General features: G+C 33.6%; 3 protein-coding genes across 3 annotated transcripts; 2 read left to right on the forward strand and 1 right to left on the reverse strand.

Moving 5' to 3' along the window:
* Window positions 1–5457: 5457 nt before the first annotated feature.
* LOC116146215 (oleosin 1-like) lies at window positions 5458–5986 on the forward strand. Its single transcript, XM_031431618.1, has 2 exons — window positions 5458–5802; window positions 5875–5986. Exons 1-2 carry the CDS (start codon window positions 5507–5509, stop codon window positions 5984–5986), a joined length of 408 nt encoding a protein of 135 aa, XP_031287478.1. The 5' UTR covers window positions 5458–5506.
* Window positions 5987–7474: 1488 nt separating this feature from the next.
* Window positions 7475–8118, forward strand: LOC116146195 (oleosin 1-like). Its single transcript, XM_031431604.1, has 2 exons — window positions 7475–7770; window positions 7843–8118. Exons 1-2 carry the CDS (start codon window positions 7475–7477, stop codon window positions 7985–7987), a joined length of 441 nt encoding a protein of 146 aa, XP_031287464.1. The 3' UTR covers window positions 7988–8118.
* A 2675-nt stretch (window positions 8119–10793) lies between these two features.
* LOC116146216 lies at window positions 10794–11434 on the reverse strand. Its single transcript, XM_031431619.1, has 2 exons — window positions 11156–11434; window positions 10794–11015 (listed from the first exon to the last, which is right to left on the reverse strand). Exons 1-2 carry the CDS (start codon window positions 11432–11434, stop codon window positions 10794–10796), a joined length of 501 nt encoding a protein of 166 aa, XP_031287479.1.
* Between the last annotated feature and the right edge of the window lie 4745 nt (window positions 11435–16179).

Here is a 16179-nt window from a genome sequence, read left to right on the forward strand (position 1 = left end):
ATTAGGGTTTGTACAACCATCCCTCTTACGTCAAATTTTAATCAATCTTAACCATTGAAATCCAATGTTCCACTACTAAAAAACTTATCGGTCTCTCCTCTTCAAAAATCCCAACAGTCTGGACCAAGTTTGCTTTCTGTTTACTATCGGAGTATAAATTTAGATAGTAAAGTGGTACTTTGAAAGTCTGTGAGTGAGAAAGTATCATTAAGTCATCATTTGGGTAAGAAAAAATGATTAACTCTTTAATAAAACTTTAAAATATTACATAAGATTTTATATAAATATAGAACGATTAGGATATGAACAAGAGAATGTCAATATCATGAAATTTATAATGACCTAGTTGGTTGGGAACAGATTTGGGGTAGAACCAAACCGATTTCCATGTATTTTTAAATGAATTAATTTAGATATGATCTATAATTGCATACACTTTCTATGTAGAATATACTCAATCAGATCAGAAATTTGAGTAACTCTCCAATATATTTCTAAAGGGTAACATAACACTTGGAAGTTTATGTATATAAAAATCAAAATTAACCTTGTGAAAAGGAATAAATCTTAAAGCATAGATCGGAACTACAAATCAAACATTTGAATAAAATATTTTATTGATTGGCTGAGTCAACTGCGCTTGCAAGCTACTTTTCAATTAAAAAAAACAATTAATTTGGTTAAAGTTTCTCAAGAAAAAAATAAGAGATTATCCATTAATTTCTTTATCCACCTACCACCATGCATGTATCCAATTTTGTTGAATAAAGCCTAAAGATTTTGAATAAGTAACATAAAATCATTGATTTATTAATTGTACTTTCTTATTAATATTTTTGTACGGCGCAAAATGTTTAATTTTATAAATATGATTGTAATCAAACTGATTTTGCCATTTTGGTACCATGCAATAACATTATCATTAGACCTAAAAAATTAAAATTTAACATCCAGCAATGATATATATAAGCTTTAATTAACATATATAATCTCAAATTTCCCATTGGATATCGTGTTTTTGAGAAACAAAAACGTGTACAGTATTTCTTTTATCCCAATAAATTGAAACGTGGAACAAACACTTAATAGACAGATAATTTTCCAACTCTTCGAAACCCTTTTTTACTAACAAAAAGGGGATCCTTGTTTGAATCTAGACTTGTTTATTAAAGCATAAATCTACAAGGGGAAGGGGTAAGGTGTGAGTTTTCCAAGTTAAAGATTGAAAAGGTTTATTTTTTTTTTTTTAATGACTAGGGGTATTCAGACCAATTTACAAGTATATCAATATTAATCTCCCGAGACTCTAGAATTATTGACTGAGTAAGAGCTCCAATGACTACCATTATTAGTAACTGAGTGACTACCTCTATTAGCAATCAAGGAGTGATTTAAACTCAGAGTCTCTTGAGCAATATCCAAAAGTTTGTATCAAACCACTCCCACACAGAATTAGTTAAAGATTGAAAAGTTGATAAATATGAAAGGAATAAAGTTCAACTAAAAATATCAATGAAATATACAATTTTATTTTCCAAAAAGTGAACACATTTTAGGATAGTGGTTGGCCATACACCAAAAAAGCCAAAAAACTTGGCAAAAATTTCCATAGAAATCGATCACAAGTCTACACTGAAACCATGAAAGATAAATCCCACAAACTGATTTATCAACGTCTAAAAAGATATGCACTGAAAAGGCATAAAACGTTGTTGATGGTCCATGGCGTAAGAAAGCAAAAACATCCCAATTTTGAATGATTAAATTTCTCCTCCCTATTGCTTTTTTGCTTCATTAAGTCTTTGACAAACCATTGCATCTAGTCTTTTAATAAAGTAGTCTACAAACTAATAAAAGCTTGAGGGGATTTTTGACTGTGGATAATCTTAGTTATAAGAGTCTTTAGTTTTTACGTTTCATAGACCTATTTAGTTTGAATTATATTAGTCAATAAGCAATAACATCGGATTGAATAATACAACTCAATTAATGCATGTTATCAAATTAAATGTTAGGTTTACCTTACCTAAGATTAAAACATCTATATATATGTCAACTCAATTAATGCATGTTATCAAATTAAATGTTAGGTTTACCTTACCTAAGATTAAAACATCTATATATATGGCCGACGTTATTGCTTATTGACTAATATAACTCAAACTGAACAGATCTATGAAACGTAAAAGCTAAAGACTCTTATAACAAAGATTATCCACAATAAAAAATCTCCTCAAGTTTTTATTAGTCTACAAACTAATAAATAGATTTGTGTCATATGGCCTTTATTTTCATGGCTTCTTCAATATTTCAATTAAATTGTTTTCAGATTATACTGTTGTATAAGAGTTCTCTTCTCAACATTCTTAAATTTTTTTTATTTCTAAAATAATGATAATAAAAATAATTCATTTTCTCTTCTGAACAATCAAAATTAGTTTTTTTCTTTGACTCTAAAAGTCTCTTGCTTAAAAGTTCACATTTTTCAATAAGATTTCTCTTTCTCTGATTGATTTATAGATTTATCAATAATACCTAGTGGGTTATCCTGCAAAATTTTTGCTTTTCTTGACAAAGTTTTAAACGTTGATTGTAGATGTCAAATGGTGACATATTTGAGAAGAACCATGATAATATGGACTTTGAGTTCAATTTATGGATATTTTATTTATTTATTTTTTAATTATCAATTCAATATAGAAAATATATATTTAAATCACAAAAAAACCACTAATAATGTAACAAAAATATAATAAACATACCCGTGCAATGCAACTTGAAAATGAATATAAGTTATCGGAAAATTGCAAAAGGTCAATATAAATTTTAAGTTTAAATAGTTGATCTTGATAATATTCAAGTGATATTAAATATCATACACGATTCACTACAAAATACTGACATTGAATATCAAAAGTATGTTTGCAAAAATAATAGCAATTGTACAAGGTGATGATCCCAAAAATATAATTAGATCATATAATATTCATGTGATCTTTTCAAGTTGAATAAATGATTTAATGACATCTACCCATAATTGATATCAATAATTATGTAGGTACAATTATTAATTTTATCTTAACACAACTTTGTATATATATATATACATTAAAATTTGTATAATGTAACAATTATTATGTCGTAATCTAATTTATTTATTTTGTTAAAATAAATTTATTTACACTCTCTTTCAAAAATATTGAATAAACATACTTGCGCAACTTACGGGCCCTATGACTAGTTTTGAAAATTAAGCATGAAAATCGACATATATAGGAAATTAATTTTGACTTTTCATAGTGAATTAATTAATTATCAAATCATATAATCTGATATAGACTGTTTTTTGAAAATATCAATTGGAGAAGCATATTAGCTATAGTGGGCTAGGAATAAGTAAGTCCAGCCCAGTATTAATTCAGCCCATGTAATCGGGTTTTTTTCCCTTATGCCTAGCCTCAATCCAATTCAAAACAAAGGGGCTGGCCCTCCCTCATAACACAATACAGTACTCCTCAATAAAGGTGGAAAAGTAACCCGCCCGGCCCGCGGCGGGTTACTTTGTTTGGTGGGCCGGGCCTAACCCGCCCGCCAACAAAGGCAGGCCGGGTTAGGCTCGCCATTTTCTCCAAAATGGCTGGCCCAGCCCGGCCCGCTAGCCCTAACCCGCCGGGTTAGGTGGCGGGTTGGGCCGGGTTAGCCCGATTTTCCTTTTTTTTTTTTTTATTTAACTTTTCAAATAAATATTTATAAATATAATTGTTTTTAATTAACTTTTCTAATATCAATAATTCAATTCAATTTTTTTGTTTGTTAACATTTCAAATATTAATTCAATTTTGATACAATAAAATTATAATATAAGAAAAATTAGACTTATTGGAGTATGGAAATTGGAATTTGGAAAATTGGAAATATGAATTAAAAATTGCAAAAACTAATAAAAATTAAAATATGAGCAAATTGCAAAAACTAATAAATGAATAATTGAGAGATTAGAGATTAGAGAATATGAGAGAATGAGAGAATTTGAGTTGTGAGAAAAATGTGAGAACTTAGGGCCAATTTATAGAAAAAAAATAGGAAAGAGAAAAGACGAAAAAGACCCTTTCAATGGCTATAAAACGGCTATATTTCAAGGGTAAAGGGATAATTTGAAAAAATAAAATAAAATTTTTATTTTTTTTTATTTTTTTCGGCCAACCCGGCGGGTTGGCGGGTTGTAACGGCAACCCGCCGGGTTGACACAACCAACCCGCGGGTTGCCGGGTCTCTTGCAAAAGAGACAAAATAGCAACCCACCGGGTTGCGGGTTGCCATTGTGCAACCCGGCCCGCCGGGGTTACTGCGGGTTAGGGTCAACCCGGATCGCCATCTTGGCGGTCTGGGCTTAACCCTCATTTTCCCGGGCCGGGTTAGGGTTGACCCGCCTAACCCGGCCCAAATTTTCACCTTCACTCCTCATGATAGGTCTTTATATACCTAAGAATAATGTTACACCAATAATCTTTTCTCACATATTTTTTTACAATCATTCGACGTAACAACTGAGTTGACCATTCCTTATGAAAGAATGGTCGCTCCTCATAGAAAGAATAACCTTTCCTTAGAACAACCAAATGAATTACTGTTCATAAATAAGAAAAAACAACTCCTAATGGCCGTTCATAAATAAAGAACAATCATTCCTAATGACTGTTTATAATAAGGAAACAGTCATTCCTTATGAAATGAATGGTTGTTTCTTAAGGAACAACTATTTCTTATGAAAGAATGATTGTTCCTTAAGGAACACCTATTTCTTATGTAAGAATGCTTGTTTTTTCTTAAGAAACAGATATTCCTTATAAAAGAATAATTGTTCTTTCATAAAGAATAGTCATTCTTTACGAAGGAAATTGTTCTTTCATAAAGAACAACCGTTCGTTTAATAGTGTCTTTTGATGTCTTGAGTGTTGTGAGAGTGAAGTGATAGTATTAATTTGTTGATATATTGGGATTATAAGAAAAGATTATGAGATTGAGTTGTAAAAATAACATATTTAATATTTAATAGATGGAGCGTGTGAAGCATATATGTTTATTAGGAAATAGCACGCACCCGGCAGTGAAACATGAAAATAACTCGAGCTTTTTCTACTCCTTTAATGTTAATTTAAAAAGCAGGAAGACGAAGGAGACACTAATTGGTTGAAGACAGCTGATGGTCTTCATGTATTATAGGTGTTATCCTCCAACGCTCGCCACCCTTCTTCCCTTCCAACCGCCTGATTCAGACAAAAATCAACGTGCCCAAATCATAACCCACTTCGTTGCATGCAACCCCTGCATGATAGCCTCTTCAACACGTGCCTCCTTTTCCTTCAACACGTGCCTCCCACTCTCCCACTCTTCCTCCTATTTAACTCTTCACTCTTTCCCACTTTCAACCTCAACTCATCAAAATCACCGATTTCCTTTTCTCAAATTCATCAAAACCTCTTTGTAACCGTCAGATTTTTCATCAATGGCTGAACATTACCAGCAGCTCCACCAAACACAGTACCACAACCAACAACAGCCTCGGTCCCACCAGGTTGTGAAGGCCGCCACTGCTGTCACCGCCGGTGGCTCTCTTTTGCTTCTCTCCGGTTTGACTCTGGCTGGCACCGTCATTGCACTGACCATTGCCACTCCACTCTTCGTCATATTCAGTCCTGTTCTTGTCCCTGCGGTCATTACAGTGGCTCTTTTGACCACGGGCTTCCTCGCGTCCGGTGGTTTCGGTGTAGCAGCTATCACTGTTTTGTCATGGATCTACAGGTATATAAACCTCAAAACCGAGCAGCCATTCACCTTCAATTGATGGTTTGATTAAGATCGTTAAACTCGCAGGTTTGTTACTGGGAAGCACCCACCTGGGGCAGATCAGCTTGATTATGCACGCAATAAACTGGCTGGTAAAGCGCGAGAAATGAAGGACAAGGTTGAGCACTANAAAAATTAAAATATGAGCAAATTGCAAAAACTAATAAATGAATAATTGAGAGATTAGAGATTAGAGAATATGAGAGAATGAAAGAATTTGAGTTGTGAGAAAAATGTGAGAACTTAGGGCCAATTTATAGAAAAAAAATAGGAAAGAGAAATGACGAAAAAGACCCTTTCAATGGCTATAAAACGGCTATATTTCAAGGGTAAAGGGATAATTTGAAAAATAAAATAAAAATTTTTATTTTTTTTTATTTTTTTCGGCCAACCCGGCGGGTTGGCGGGTTGTAACGGCCAACCCGCCGGGTTGCACACAACCAACCCGGCGGGTTGCCGGGTCTCTTGCAAAAGAGACAAAATAGCAACCCACCGGGTTGCGGGTTGCCATTGTGCAACCCGGCCCGCCCGGGGGTTACTGCCGGGTTAGGGTCAACCCGGATCGCCATCTTGGCGGTCTGGGCTTAACCCTCATTTTCCCGGGCCGGGTTAGGGTTGACCCGCCTAACCCGGCCCAAATTTTCCACCTCTACTCCTCAATGATAGGTCTTATATATACCTAATGAATAATGTTACACCAATAATCTTTTCTCACATATTTTTCTTACAATCATTCAACATGACAACTAAGTTGACCATTCCTTATGAAGGAATGGTGGTTCCTCATAGAAAGAATAATCGTTCCTTAGAACAACCAAATGAATTACTGTTAATAAATAAAAAACAACAATTCCTAACAGCCGTTTATAAATAAAGAACAATCATTCCTAATAGCCGTTTATAATAAGGAAACAATCATTCCTTATGAAATTTCTTATGAAGGAATGGTTGTTCCTTAAGGAACACCTATTTCTTATGTAAGAATGCTTGTTCTTTCTTAAGAGACAGACATTTCTTTTAAAAGAATAATTGTTCTTTCATAAAGAATAGTTATTCTTTATGAAGAAAATTGTTCTTTCATAAACAACAATCGTTCGTTTAATAGTGTCTTTTGATGTCTTTGGTGTTGTGAAAGTTGAAGTGATAGTACTGATTTGTTAACACGTTGGGATTTTAAAAAAAGATTATGAGATTGGATTGTAAAAATAGCGTTAGCACGCACCAGGCAGTGAAACATGAAAATAACTCGAGCTTTTTCCACTCCTTTTATGTTAATTTAAAAAGCAGGAAGACGATGGAGACACTAATTGGTTGAAGACAGCTGATGGTCTTCATGTATTATAGGTGTTATCCTCCAACGCTCGCCACCCTTCTTCCCTTCCAACGGCCTGATTCAGACAAAAATCAACGTGCCCAAATCATAACCCACTTCGTTGCATGCAACCCCTGCATGATAGCCTCTTCAACACGTGCCTCCTTTTCCTTCAACACGTGCCTCCCACTCTCCCACTCTTCCTCCTATTTAACTCTTCACTCTTTCCCACCTTCAACCTCAACGCATCAAAATCACCAATTTCCTTTTCTCAAATTCATCAAAACCTCTTTGTAACCGTCAGATTTTTCATCAATGGCTGAACATTACCAGCAGCTCCACCCAACACAGTACCACAACCAACAACAGCCTCGGTCCCACCAGGTTGTGAAGGCCGCCACTGCTGTCACCGCCGGTGGCTCCCTTTTGCTTCTCTCCGGTTTGACTCTGGCTGGCACCGTCATTGCACTGACCATTGCCACTCCACTCTTCGTCATATTCAGTCCTGTTCTTGTCCCTGCGGTCATTACAGTGGCTCTTTTAACCACGGGCTTCCTCGCGTCCGGTGGTTTCGGTGTAGCAGCTATCACTGTTTTGTCATGGATCTACAGGTATATCAACCTCAAAACCGAGCAGCCATTCACCTTCAATTGATGGTTTGATTAAGATTGTTAAACTCGCAGGTTTGTTACTGGGAAGCACCCACCTGGGGTAGATCAGCTTGATTATGCACGCAATAAACTGGCTGGTAAAGCGCGAGAAATGAAGGACAAGGTTGAGCACTATGGGCAGCAGCACACGGGGACGCAGCAGCATCAGAGCTCTTAAGCCGTGTTGTGTTGATGGGATCTCTGCCATGTGATGGACGTCGATGGTGATAGATGATTGGTTGGAGATCAAACGTCTATGATACAATCAAAGTGTTGTAGTTGAGAAGTCAATTGGTTCTATGTGTTTGTTTTTAATAAAGAGAGTGTTGTTGTAACGGGTTCTTTGTAAGGGTTTTTTTTTTTGTTAATTTGGTGCTACTACTCTTTGAAATGCACTCTTCTTAATCTTAATAGTTGCTCATTTCAGGTCCAGTGGTAATTTCTTTCGGTGTTTTAGTTTTTTTTTTTAATTTCAATTATCATCTTTATTTCGTTATATAATTGGCAAATCATCACCGGCGGCAAGGGCATGCATGTTAGAATTTTGACCACTGTGTTCTGCTCAACTGCGATGGGTGGTAGTCCAGCTCCGGTGGAAGGAGGTGGACACGCGGCATGTTGAGTAGAAGTGGTGAGTGACAGTTGCCATGCATTGGGTAGAAATGTCATAAATTTACCTAGTCAAGTCACAGGTGTTATCCACCACAAAGCAAAGATAATTTTTTACTATATTTTTTTTGTTCTTTTTCTTCTCGTTAGCAGACAGGTTCTGAACTTCTACAAATATGATGACATGAACGTGATACTTCACATCATTCGAAATAAATTACCCCATTTTTTGATCTCCTTTTTGTATTTAGTCACGTTAATGTCGAATCCTAATATTTCAGAGTTCTTAATTATATGCTTAATCCAGCCATTGAATATCGATTGAATCAATATTCAGTCCATAATTGAATTAAGGTATGTAATCAGAAGCTTTAGTTCCTCCTTGCTGAAATTCTGATTTAGACACACAATAATAGAAATTTTATGTTTCCATATAAAATTTGTTCCCATACAACACAACACAATCTTTCACCTCCTTTAATAACCTTTTCGGTTAACCATGAAATCCACAAAAATATTCTCATATTTGTACCATAGACCTTCTCTTGCACTTAAACTCTGTCAATCAAAGTTTCTTGTTGCAAGTCAAACACAAATTCACCACTTGGAATACTCAATTTGATCATTTCTAGCTTAAGGGATGACACAAACCTGTCTTAACTTGATAATTTCTATCCACGAAGAGGCAGAGGCAGAAAATTGATTTCAGATTAAAGTATAATGTTTGGCAGAGGCAGAAAATTGATTTGGGAGTAAAGTTAAAAGTTTGAGGAAATTGATTTTGGGGTAGAGTAGAATGTTTGACTAACAAGAGGTCAGAGTATGAAAATGAATAATAATTAATAAGTCTTCATTTAAGGGGACTAAAGCGTGAATTTAAACAAATAAGAAGAGAAAATAAAAAAACAAAGTGTTTAGAAAATAATTTTTAAAATTGATTAAAGCTGATTATGATGTAATTAGATTTATATTTGAGAATTTGTTTAAATCTGAAGCTGATGATGAAATACTTTAGTTTATAAAAAGAAGTTGAAAAAGTTATTTTTGTAGCTTTTGAAAATCAGATTAATCTTTTAATAAGTTTCAACTAAATTATTTTTTGTTTCTATGTATTTTTTACAGGTTTCAAATCTATATTGAGAGTTCTTAAGTGTAACATTTTTAGTTTCAATCTAGTGTTCTTAGTTAAGTCATTTTGATTTCAAGTTCAAGGTTAATAGTTGTAGGTTTTATATGATGATTTTTAAGTTTTATTTTTTACATTTCAATCCCAAGTTAAATGTTTCAAATCTATTGTTATTGATTTCAAATACAATGTTTTTTGTTTCATGTTTCAAGTCTATTTTCTAAATACACTCATAGCTTAATTTTTTTTTTTTTTTTTCACCAATCTTCATAGCTTCTAGAACTAATAAATATCAACCATCACACGTAGAATCATAGACTCAATATAAGCACATTTAATAATAGCACTACTTGATTTATTATTTATTAACTTACTGGAGGTAAGTGACCATTTACTAAAAGTAAAGGAAGTTGTTGATCTTTCCAAAAGCTGTAATGGAGGTCACAGATAATTAAACCAACTTGTAGTAATACTACTCCAAATATTTAAAAACATGAAGAAATTCACTGAAATATACACTTAAAAAAATAATCTACATTTGGCTTTCGCTATATTTGACGGTTAAGCTTATTGACGTTTATGAAACTATTTTTTACTTACTCATATTTCGCAATTAAGATGCGGTTTATTCTTCTCAGTCCTCAGGTCAGGCTAAGAACTAATTAATTAATTGTTTTATCAGTTTCTTTATTGTATATACTTCTGCTAGCTCCCACACGTGGCCTATATTAAGTTCCTTTTTTTTTTTTTTTTTTTTTTGAGACAAGGGGTGTCGGATTAATTTGTGTATACTTAATAATCCCTCAATGCCTGAAGTTGACAGCGGGTAAATCTCCTCAGTGACCACCTATTAACAACCTAAATATCAAACAAAATTCTTGAAAAATACACCAAAAATCTAGACCGTTATCATGAATGGTGTTATATAATTCCATGATAAATATGGATTATGTATAATCAAGTAGCAGCAAGATACACATAAAATACAAAAAGTAACAACAGAAAATACTCCATCTTTACTCAAACAGACACTGATATATGGTATTAATTACTGGAAACAACACATAAAATTATTACATCAAGAAAAAACAATAAGAACATGAACTCTCTTCACTCATTAAAACAGGAAAAATAAATACATAAACTTAAAAACACAAAATTAAGACCCTCCATCCAAACACAATTAATCTTTACACATTAAAGGCACCAAATTGAAGCGTATATGTGTAATCCATCCCAAAACATAAAATTACACTTGAAATTTACTGCACAACTCTGAAATCCATTCAATATTCGGCAAATCAAATCCGAAACTCAATCCCAACGCCGCGACTCTTCTCTCTTCCTCATCAATTTCCACCCTCAAACTCTTCAGGATTTCTAAACTCTTCAAAACATACTGATCACCAGTCCTCCACGTTGACGGAGAACCTGACGACTCAGCTATAAGAGCTGAGGAGGCATGCTCCCTCTGCCAAATTCCGATCCACTTCCCATCATGAAACGATCTCCACGTTCATTCTTTCCCTGAAAACAAATGGCACTTGTGTTTGGCGCTCGGGCGGAGTTATCGGGGTGTGGGCAAAGAAACAGACCTTACGTTGACAAAACCTCCCGCATTGCATGCACGTGTCCGGTACCGAGCGGGTGAAGCCAGTACTCGAAAACGCCGTGAGCGAAATCACGTGTCGCTTTCGGGCACTTTCCGTTTCGAAAAGCGGGGCAGGCGATAGCACAGTAGGGCACCTTGCGTGGGTCACGGCGCTGAGCCTTCTCCCTTTGTGGGCGTAGGGGCAGTCGGTCCAGTCTGGTGCGGGTCCGAGTGCACCGTTTGATCTTGTACGCATACATGCGGAAATCATCGGAGCCGTAGATTGCTTCGTCGAGCATCTTTTAGCCTAGGGTTTAGAGCTAAGCCACAAAATGGGTATCTGCGAATCGTAGAAATTGGAATTCACACCTGTCAACATTTTTTTTTTTTAAATTAAGGCAATTAGAAAAGCTGCTTCACAGTTTCAAAAAGACAGTGAAAAGCTTATATTCAGATAAAAATTAATATAGTTATGGCAATGATCCTTAATGGTAGTGTTGATTTTGCATAATAGAATATGCAGTTTGATAATTAAAGGATAATTGAGCTGATTAAGAGAGTGCAAAAAGGAAAAAGAAGAGAAAGTAAACGCAGAGAGAAGGCATTGACATGAAAAGAAACGAAAAGCAAAATGGGTTTAAAGAGGAAGCAGTGGAAGGTTGAGGAAGAGGTGATGCATTTATAGAGCAATGAAGTCAAGTGTTGTTCAGTTAAGTGAAAAAGTAAACCATATATAATGAGAGTTACTTTAACTCTTATCTAACGGTAACGGATGTCTCTGGTTTCCCCTGAGCCTTGAGGTTTTGGTTCTATTTATATATATATATATAACCACCATTTTAAGCACATTACCCATTGTTGTTACCCAATTTCATGCTATATTATCTCTTCCTTTTTTCAAATGTCTGTACTATAAGAAAGTGTGTCCTTCTAAGAAAGTGATTCTAGTCAACTTTGGGTATTGCCAACAAATGCTGGTTCTGAGAAACTTCTTTTCATCTATATATATTACAGATTGATAGTTAAATGAAGCATATTATGATAGGTTTATTTATGACATACACGTTAAGAAGAGCTTAAATACCGACTGCAGGTTAATGAAGGTTTCCATCATAATTAACAAAGGTCTTGTGTTGCCTTAGCTAATTACTTAAATGTTTGAATTTGTAATAAACGAAAGGGGTGTTGCTTTAATGAAACCAAAATTAACAAAGTAGTGAGTTTGAACAACATTTATTTACGCTATGATGAGGGCTCAAGTGGGTAATCCAATCGAGAGGATGCTGAAGTTAAGTGACGTCCCTGAGCTTCATAGTGAAGTAACGGACGTCTGAACAAAGAGTATAAAATTGGATAGGAGGGGTAAGTGCATGGCTAGCCACACGTGTTGGTGATAAGTACAAGGGCTTATATTAAGACAAATTGCAGCCTTAGATTCGCTTACGTGTTTAGGCTCTGCCCTGAGGTTTGTTTTAATTTGGCAACGTTTCTTATAAGGGTTTGCTAAAAAAATGAACAATGACAGCCAATTTACACTACACTTATTCGAACTAACTTCATTCGTTCCCTTCAATAAACTTCTGGGTTCATCTTCTTCCCTATGAACAGATTATCAAAATATAATAAAGATTTTAATTAATTTGGTGCTTTTCATTCTCTTCCTGTGGGACAACTATTGTTTAAATTGCATTGAGAGCTTCTAACTTTAGGTCTCTGAAATGTTTTAATTTCTTGTTAATTAGATATTAATTAAATAATCTATAATTTTTAGTGTGACTATCAACTACTCCTGCACTTTGTTGACAAAAAAACGAATTTGAATTCCAATATAACAATAAAGAGATAAGGTAAAACTACCTCTAGGTAATTTGACGGTTCGCTTGGGACTCTTAGGTGTATATCAAAAGGTCCTGATTCGAATCCTCATGACTACTAATAAATGGTAGTCATTGGAGATTACTTGATGTTAATTTAGGGTCTCAGATGACTGGTTGAGATACCGCAAGTGGTCTGGCATCCGGGATACCAAAAAAAGAAGAAGATAAGTAGTTAAACAATAAAAACTTGAATAATTATGATTTTGCTTTAATGACTTGATTAAATTTTACTTAAAAGAAACCATAAATTAAAATATGAGAATGAGGATCTTACCATATCCTTATCTTAGTCGTCTAAGGAAGTGATCATCAAACTTTTGATTTTTTTCATAAACCTGTCAATAAATAAAGATTAGATTTAAGATTAAGATATAATATAACAACAACAGAAGGGAATATTAACCTACAATTCAACCATGGAATTTTGAGTATTCATAATTCAAAGCAGAAATTTGAAACACAACACATTATGTAATAAGATTAACCTACAAGTACTAAAAGAACGGAAACCCTAATTATTTTTGTTTCTGATTCTTATTTATCAATCGAAAACAAAGTTTTCAATTTGATTAGATAATTTCTTAAAGATGAAGGCTTTCAAATGAATATGAGGGAAGAAATTTGAAAGAATAAATATTTCATAAAATTAAATAAAATTATCAATAAATAAGTAAGAAACCCATAAAATTACATGTTTTTCACACAAATATTTTAAATGATCACAAGATTTGCATATAAGATAAGCATCAAATTGTAAAATATTAATTTATTTTTCAATGAAAGGAAACTTGCAAATAAGCACTGGCATATAATAATTTCTGCTGCCTTATAACAAAAGACGAAGCATGCAATTGATAAAGTGAGATGATTTTGAAGGGAATATGACTTGCAATGATTAGTAAATTCATGTACATATATGGGCATTAGAAGCTTTATTTAGTATTAGGAAAATCTAAATTACAATTAAAAGTCTAATATTAGACCTACAAACTTCATTCCTCAATAAAAGATTTAAAAAAAAAAAAAAAAAAAAAACTTTGTTTAATTCAGAACAAGATCTGTATTGTATAGAACTTTTCATACTTTACCTTGAGAATGTCAATCAATAAAATTAATTATTCTGCCTCTTCTCAAATTTACCTCCACAACATGGATCTTCCCCTGATTTGCAATAAATAAAAAATAAATGATTACAATTAGCCCCTAAAAACCTCAATATAAAAATTTAAAATTATTTATATACTATTTCTAAATAATTTACTATTCAAGTAGGCGTCATCTTCCAGCATCGACTTTGGCCTCGATGTAGACAAGTTTTCCTGTGGTGGATATCTCAATATCTGAGATCAAGTTGAAATCACGAACAATTGATATAACTTTGAAATGCTAATTAGAGATGACAAAGTCAGGGGCTAGGGTCGAGTATCTGCATCCCTAGCCCTAGAACGGAGAAGAGCTCCCCAATTCGGAGGAAAAATAGGTAATTTTTTTGTCAGAGTTAGGGTTAATGATTCCCCAGATAAGGGCGAGTTTTTGCTTCATTAAGTTTACAACATAATTTAAAATGAAAAAAGGTTTGAATCTTGATACCGATGACTTTAAATGGTATCGGTGTTCACCGAAGCTCTTAAAAATGGTATTTATAATAATTCTATGAATTTTATAATTAATAAGCAGTGAGTTGAAGGATCTCTAAGTAAAAACATTTCATTTGTTTCCATTTATGCAATATGACATATTAATTGTTGTCTCGTACTTCATTATCGGTCAAGTGTTATTAGATATACAAGGCATAATTGGATTTTTATTAATATTCTTTATTATAAGAAATTAATGAATGTTAGTTTAAGGATTATTATAAGAAATTAATTAGAGTTAATATAATAGTACATCGAGCGGCTAAGATGTTGACACGTAGTGCTATGCTGAGTTTTTGACGGGTTGATTGATCGATTTGACAGTGGAAAAAGGGTCACATGGAACTAAAAAAAAAAATTGAAAATTAATATCAAAAGAAAACAAATAGGCGGTGTGGGTGTGGGTGTGCGTGTGGGTGTGGGGTTTGGGTTTAGTGAGTGATGTGGAAAACACTAAACAGATAATTTGCTAAAAATAGGAAAGGGGCACATGAGATGCACATGCAGAAGCACACGTGGTGGAATGTTATCTTATAATTAAGACAAAACTATGCAATGTAACCGACAGTGTGTGTCAGACACCTGATGTTCCGCGAGCGTTTCCTGTTGATTTACTCACAAAACGACATACCAACTCAACTAATGTTGCATCACATCTTACTGTTACTGTCCATATATGAAACTACCACTACCACCCAACCCAACTTTTATTTTCCTCAAATTAGTGTGAGATCAAGCTTGTAAAAATAAATATAAATATTTCTTATAATTTGAAGAACTTTCTATGACATTTGTGATTTGCTAAATGGTTGGGATTCTCAAAGCTTGTAAAAGACTAACAATTCTCTGTTATCGATCTGAGTCCAAATAATTTTGTAATTGACATTAAATAGTTTTGGATAATAAAAAAATACTAGATATTATCATAACTAAAACATTATTAAAGAAGAGATAAAAAAAATTATGATATCGTTTAAACTTTCTTAAAATTGTAAGTATGAAAAAAACAATAAATTGTATTTGAGTTAAAAAAAAAAAAAAAAGATATGAGATGGAATGATTTAAATACCTGTTTATGTTATGTAGATCTAACAAAGAAAGAACTCATAAGACAATTTACACACCAGATTTTCTTCACTTTCATGTGATAATATTATTTTATGCTTTGTAGATTAATTTTTTTTTTTTTTTTAGTTTCGTTTGGAAGAGGGTTTATAATTGAAGTTAGATATTTGGAATTCTTCAAGAGATTTGTACCTTATTTTTATGAAGGTTAAGAAGATATAGGGTAATATTGGAATAGGATATATAATGAAATTTATTTAATATAGAGTTTAGAGAGAGTTTGGATGGGCTCAAATAACAACACTCTTCTAAAAATGGAGAAAAAGCCCGAGTTCTTAATAACCAGGCCGGGCCTGTCAGGGTTTAAGGCCTGGATTTGATAGAAATAATCAGGTGAAAGACAGTTGATAGTTACGGATATAGTTCTTTCAGGAGAATATATTTTTTTCGTAGGGTAATATAAAA

This window comes from Pistacia vera, unplaced genomic scaffold (assembly GCF_008641045.1).
Source record: "Pistacia vera cultivar Batoury unplaced genomic scaffold, PisVer_v2 Contig474, whole genome shotgun sequence".
In the NCBI taxonomy this organism is placed as follows: domain Eukaryota; kingdom Viridiplantae; phylum Streptophyta; class Magnoliopsida; order Sapindales; family Anacardiaceae; genus Pistacia; species Pistacia vera.

Coding starts and splice junctions, on each gene's coding strand:
- LOC116146195 (XM_031431604.1), top strand. CDS start 7,475: ATGGCTGAACATTACCAGCAGCTCCACCCAACACAGTACCACAACCAA. Junction 7,771..7,842: donor GTTTTGTCATGGATCTACAG/GTATATCAACCT, acceptor TTAAACTCGCAG/GTTTGTTACTGGGAAGCACC.
- LOC116146216 (XM_031431619.1), bottom strand. CDS start 11,434: ATGCTCGACGAAGCAATCTACGGCTCCGATGATTTCCGCATGTATGCG. Junction 11,016..11,155: donor ACGTGCATGCAATGCGGGAG/GTTTTGTCAACG, acceptor GGAATTTGGCAG/AGGGAGCATGCCTCCTCAGC.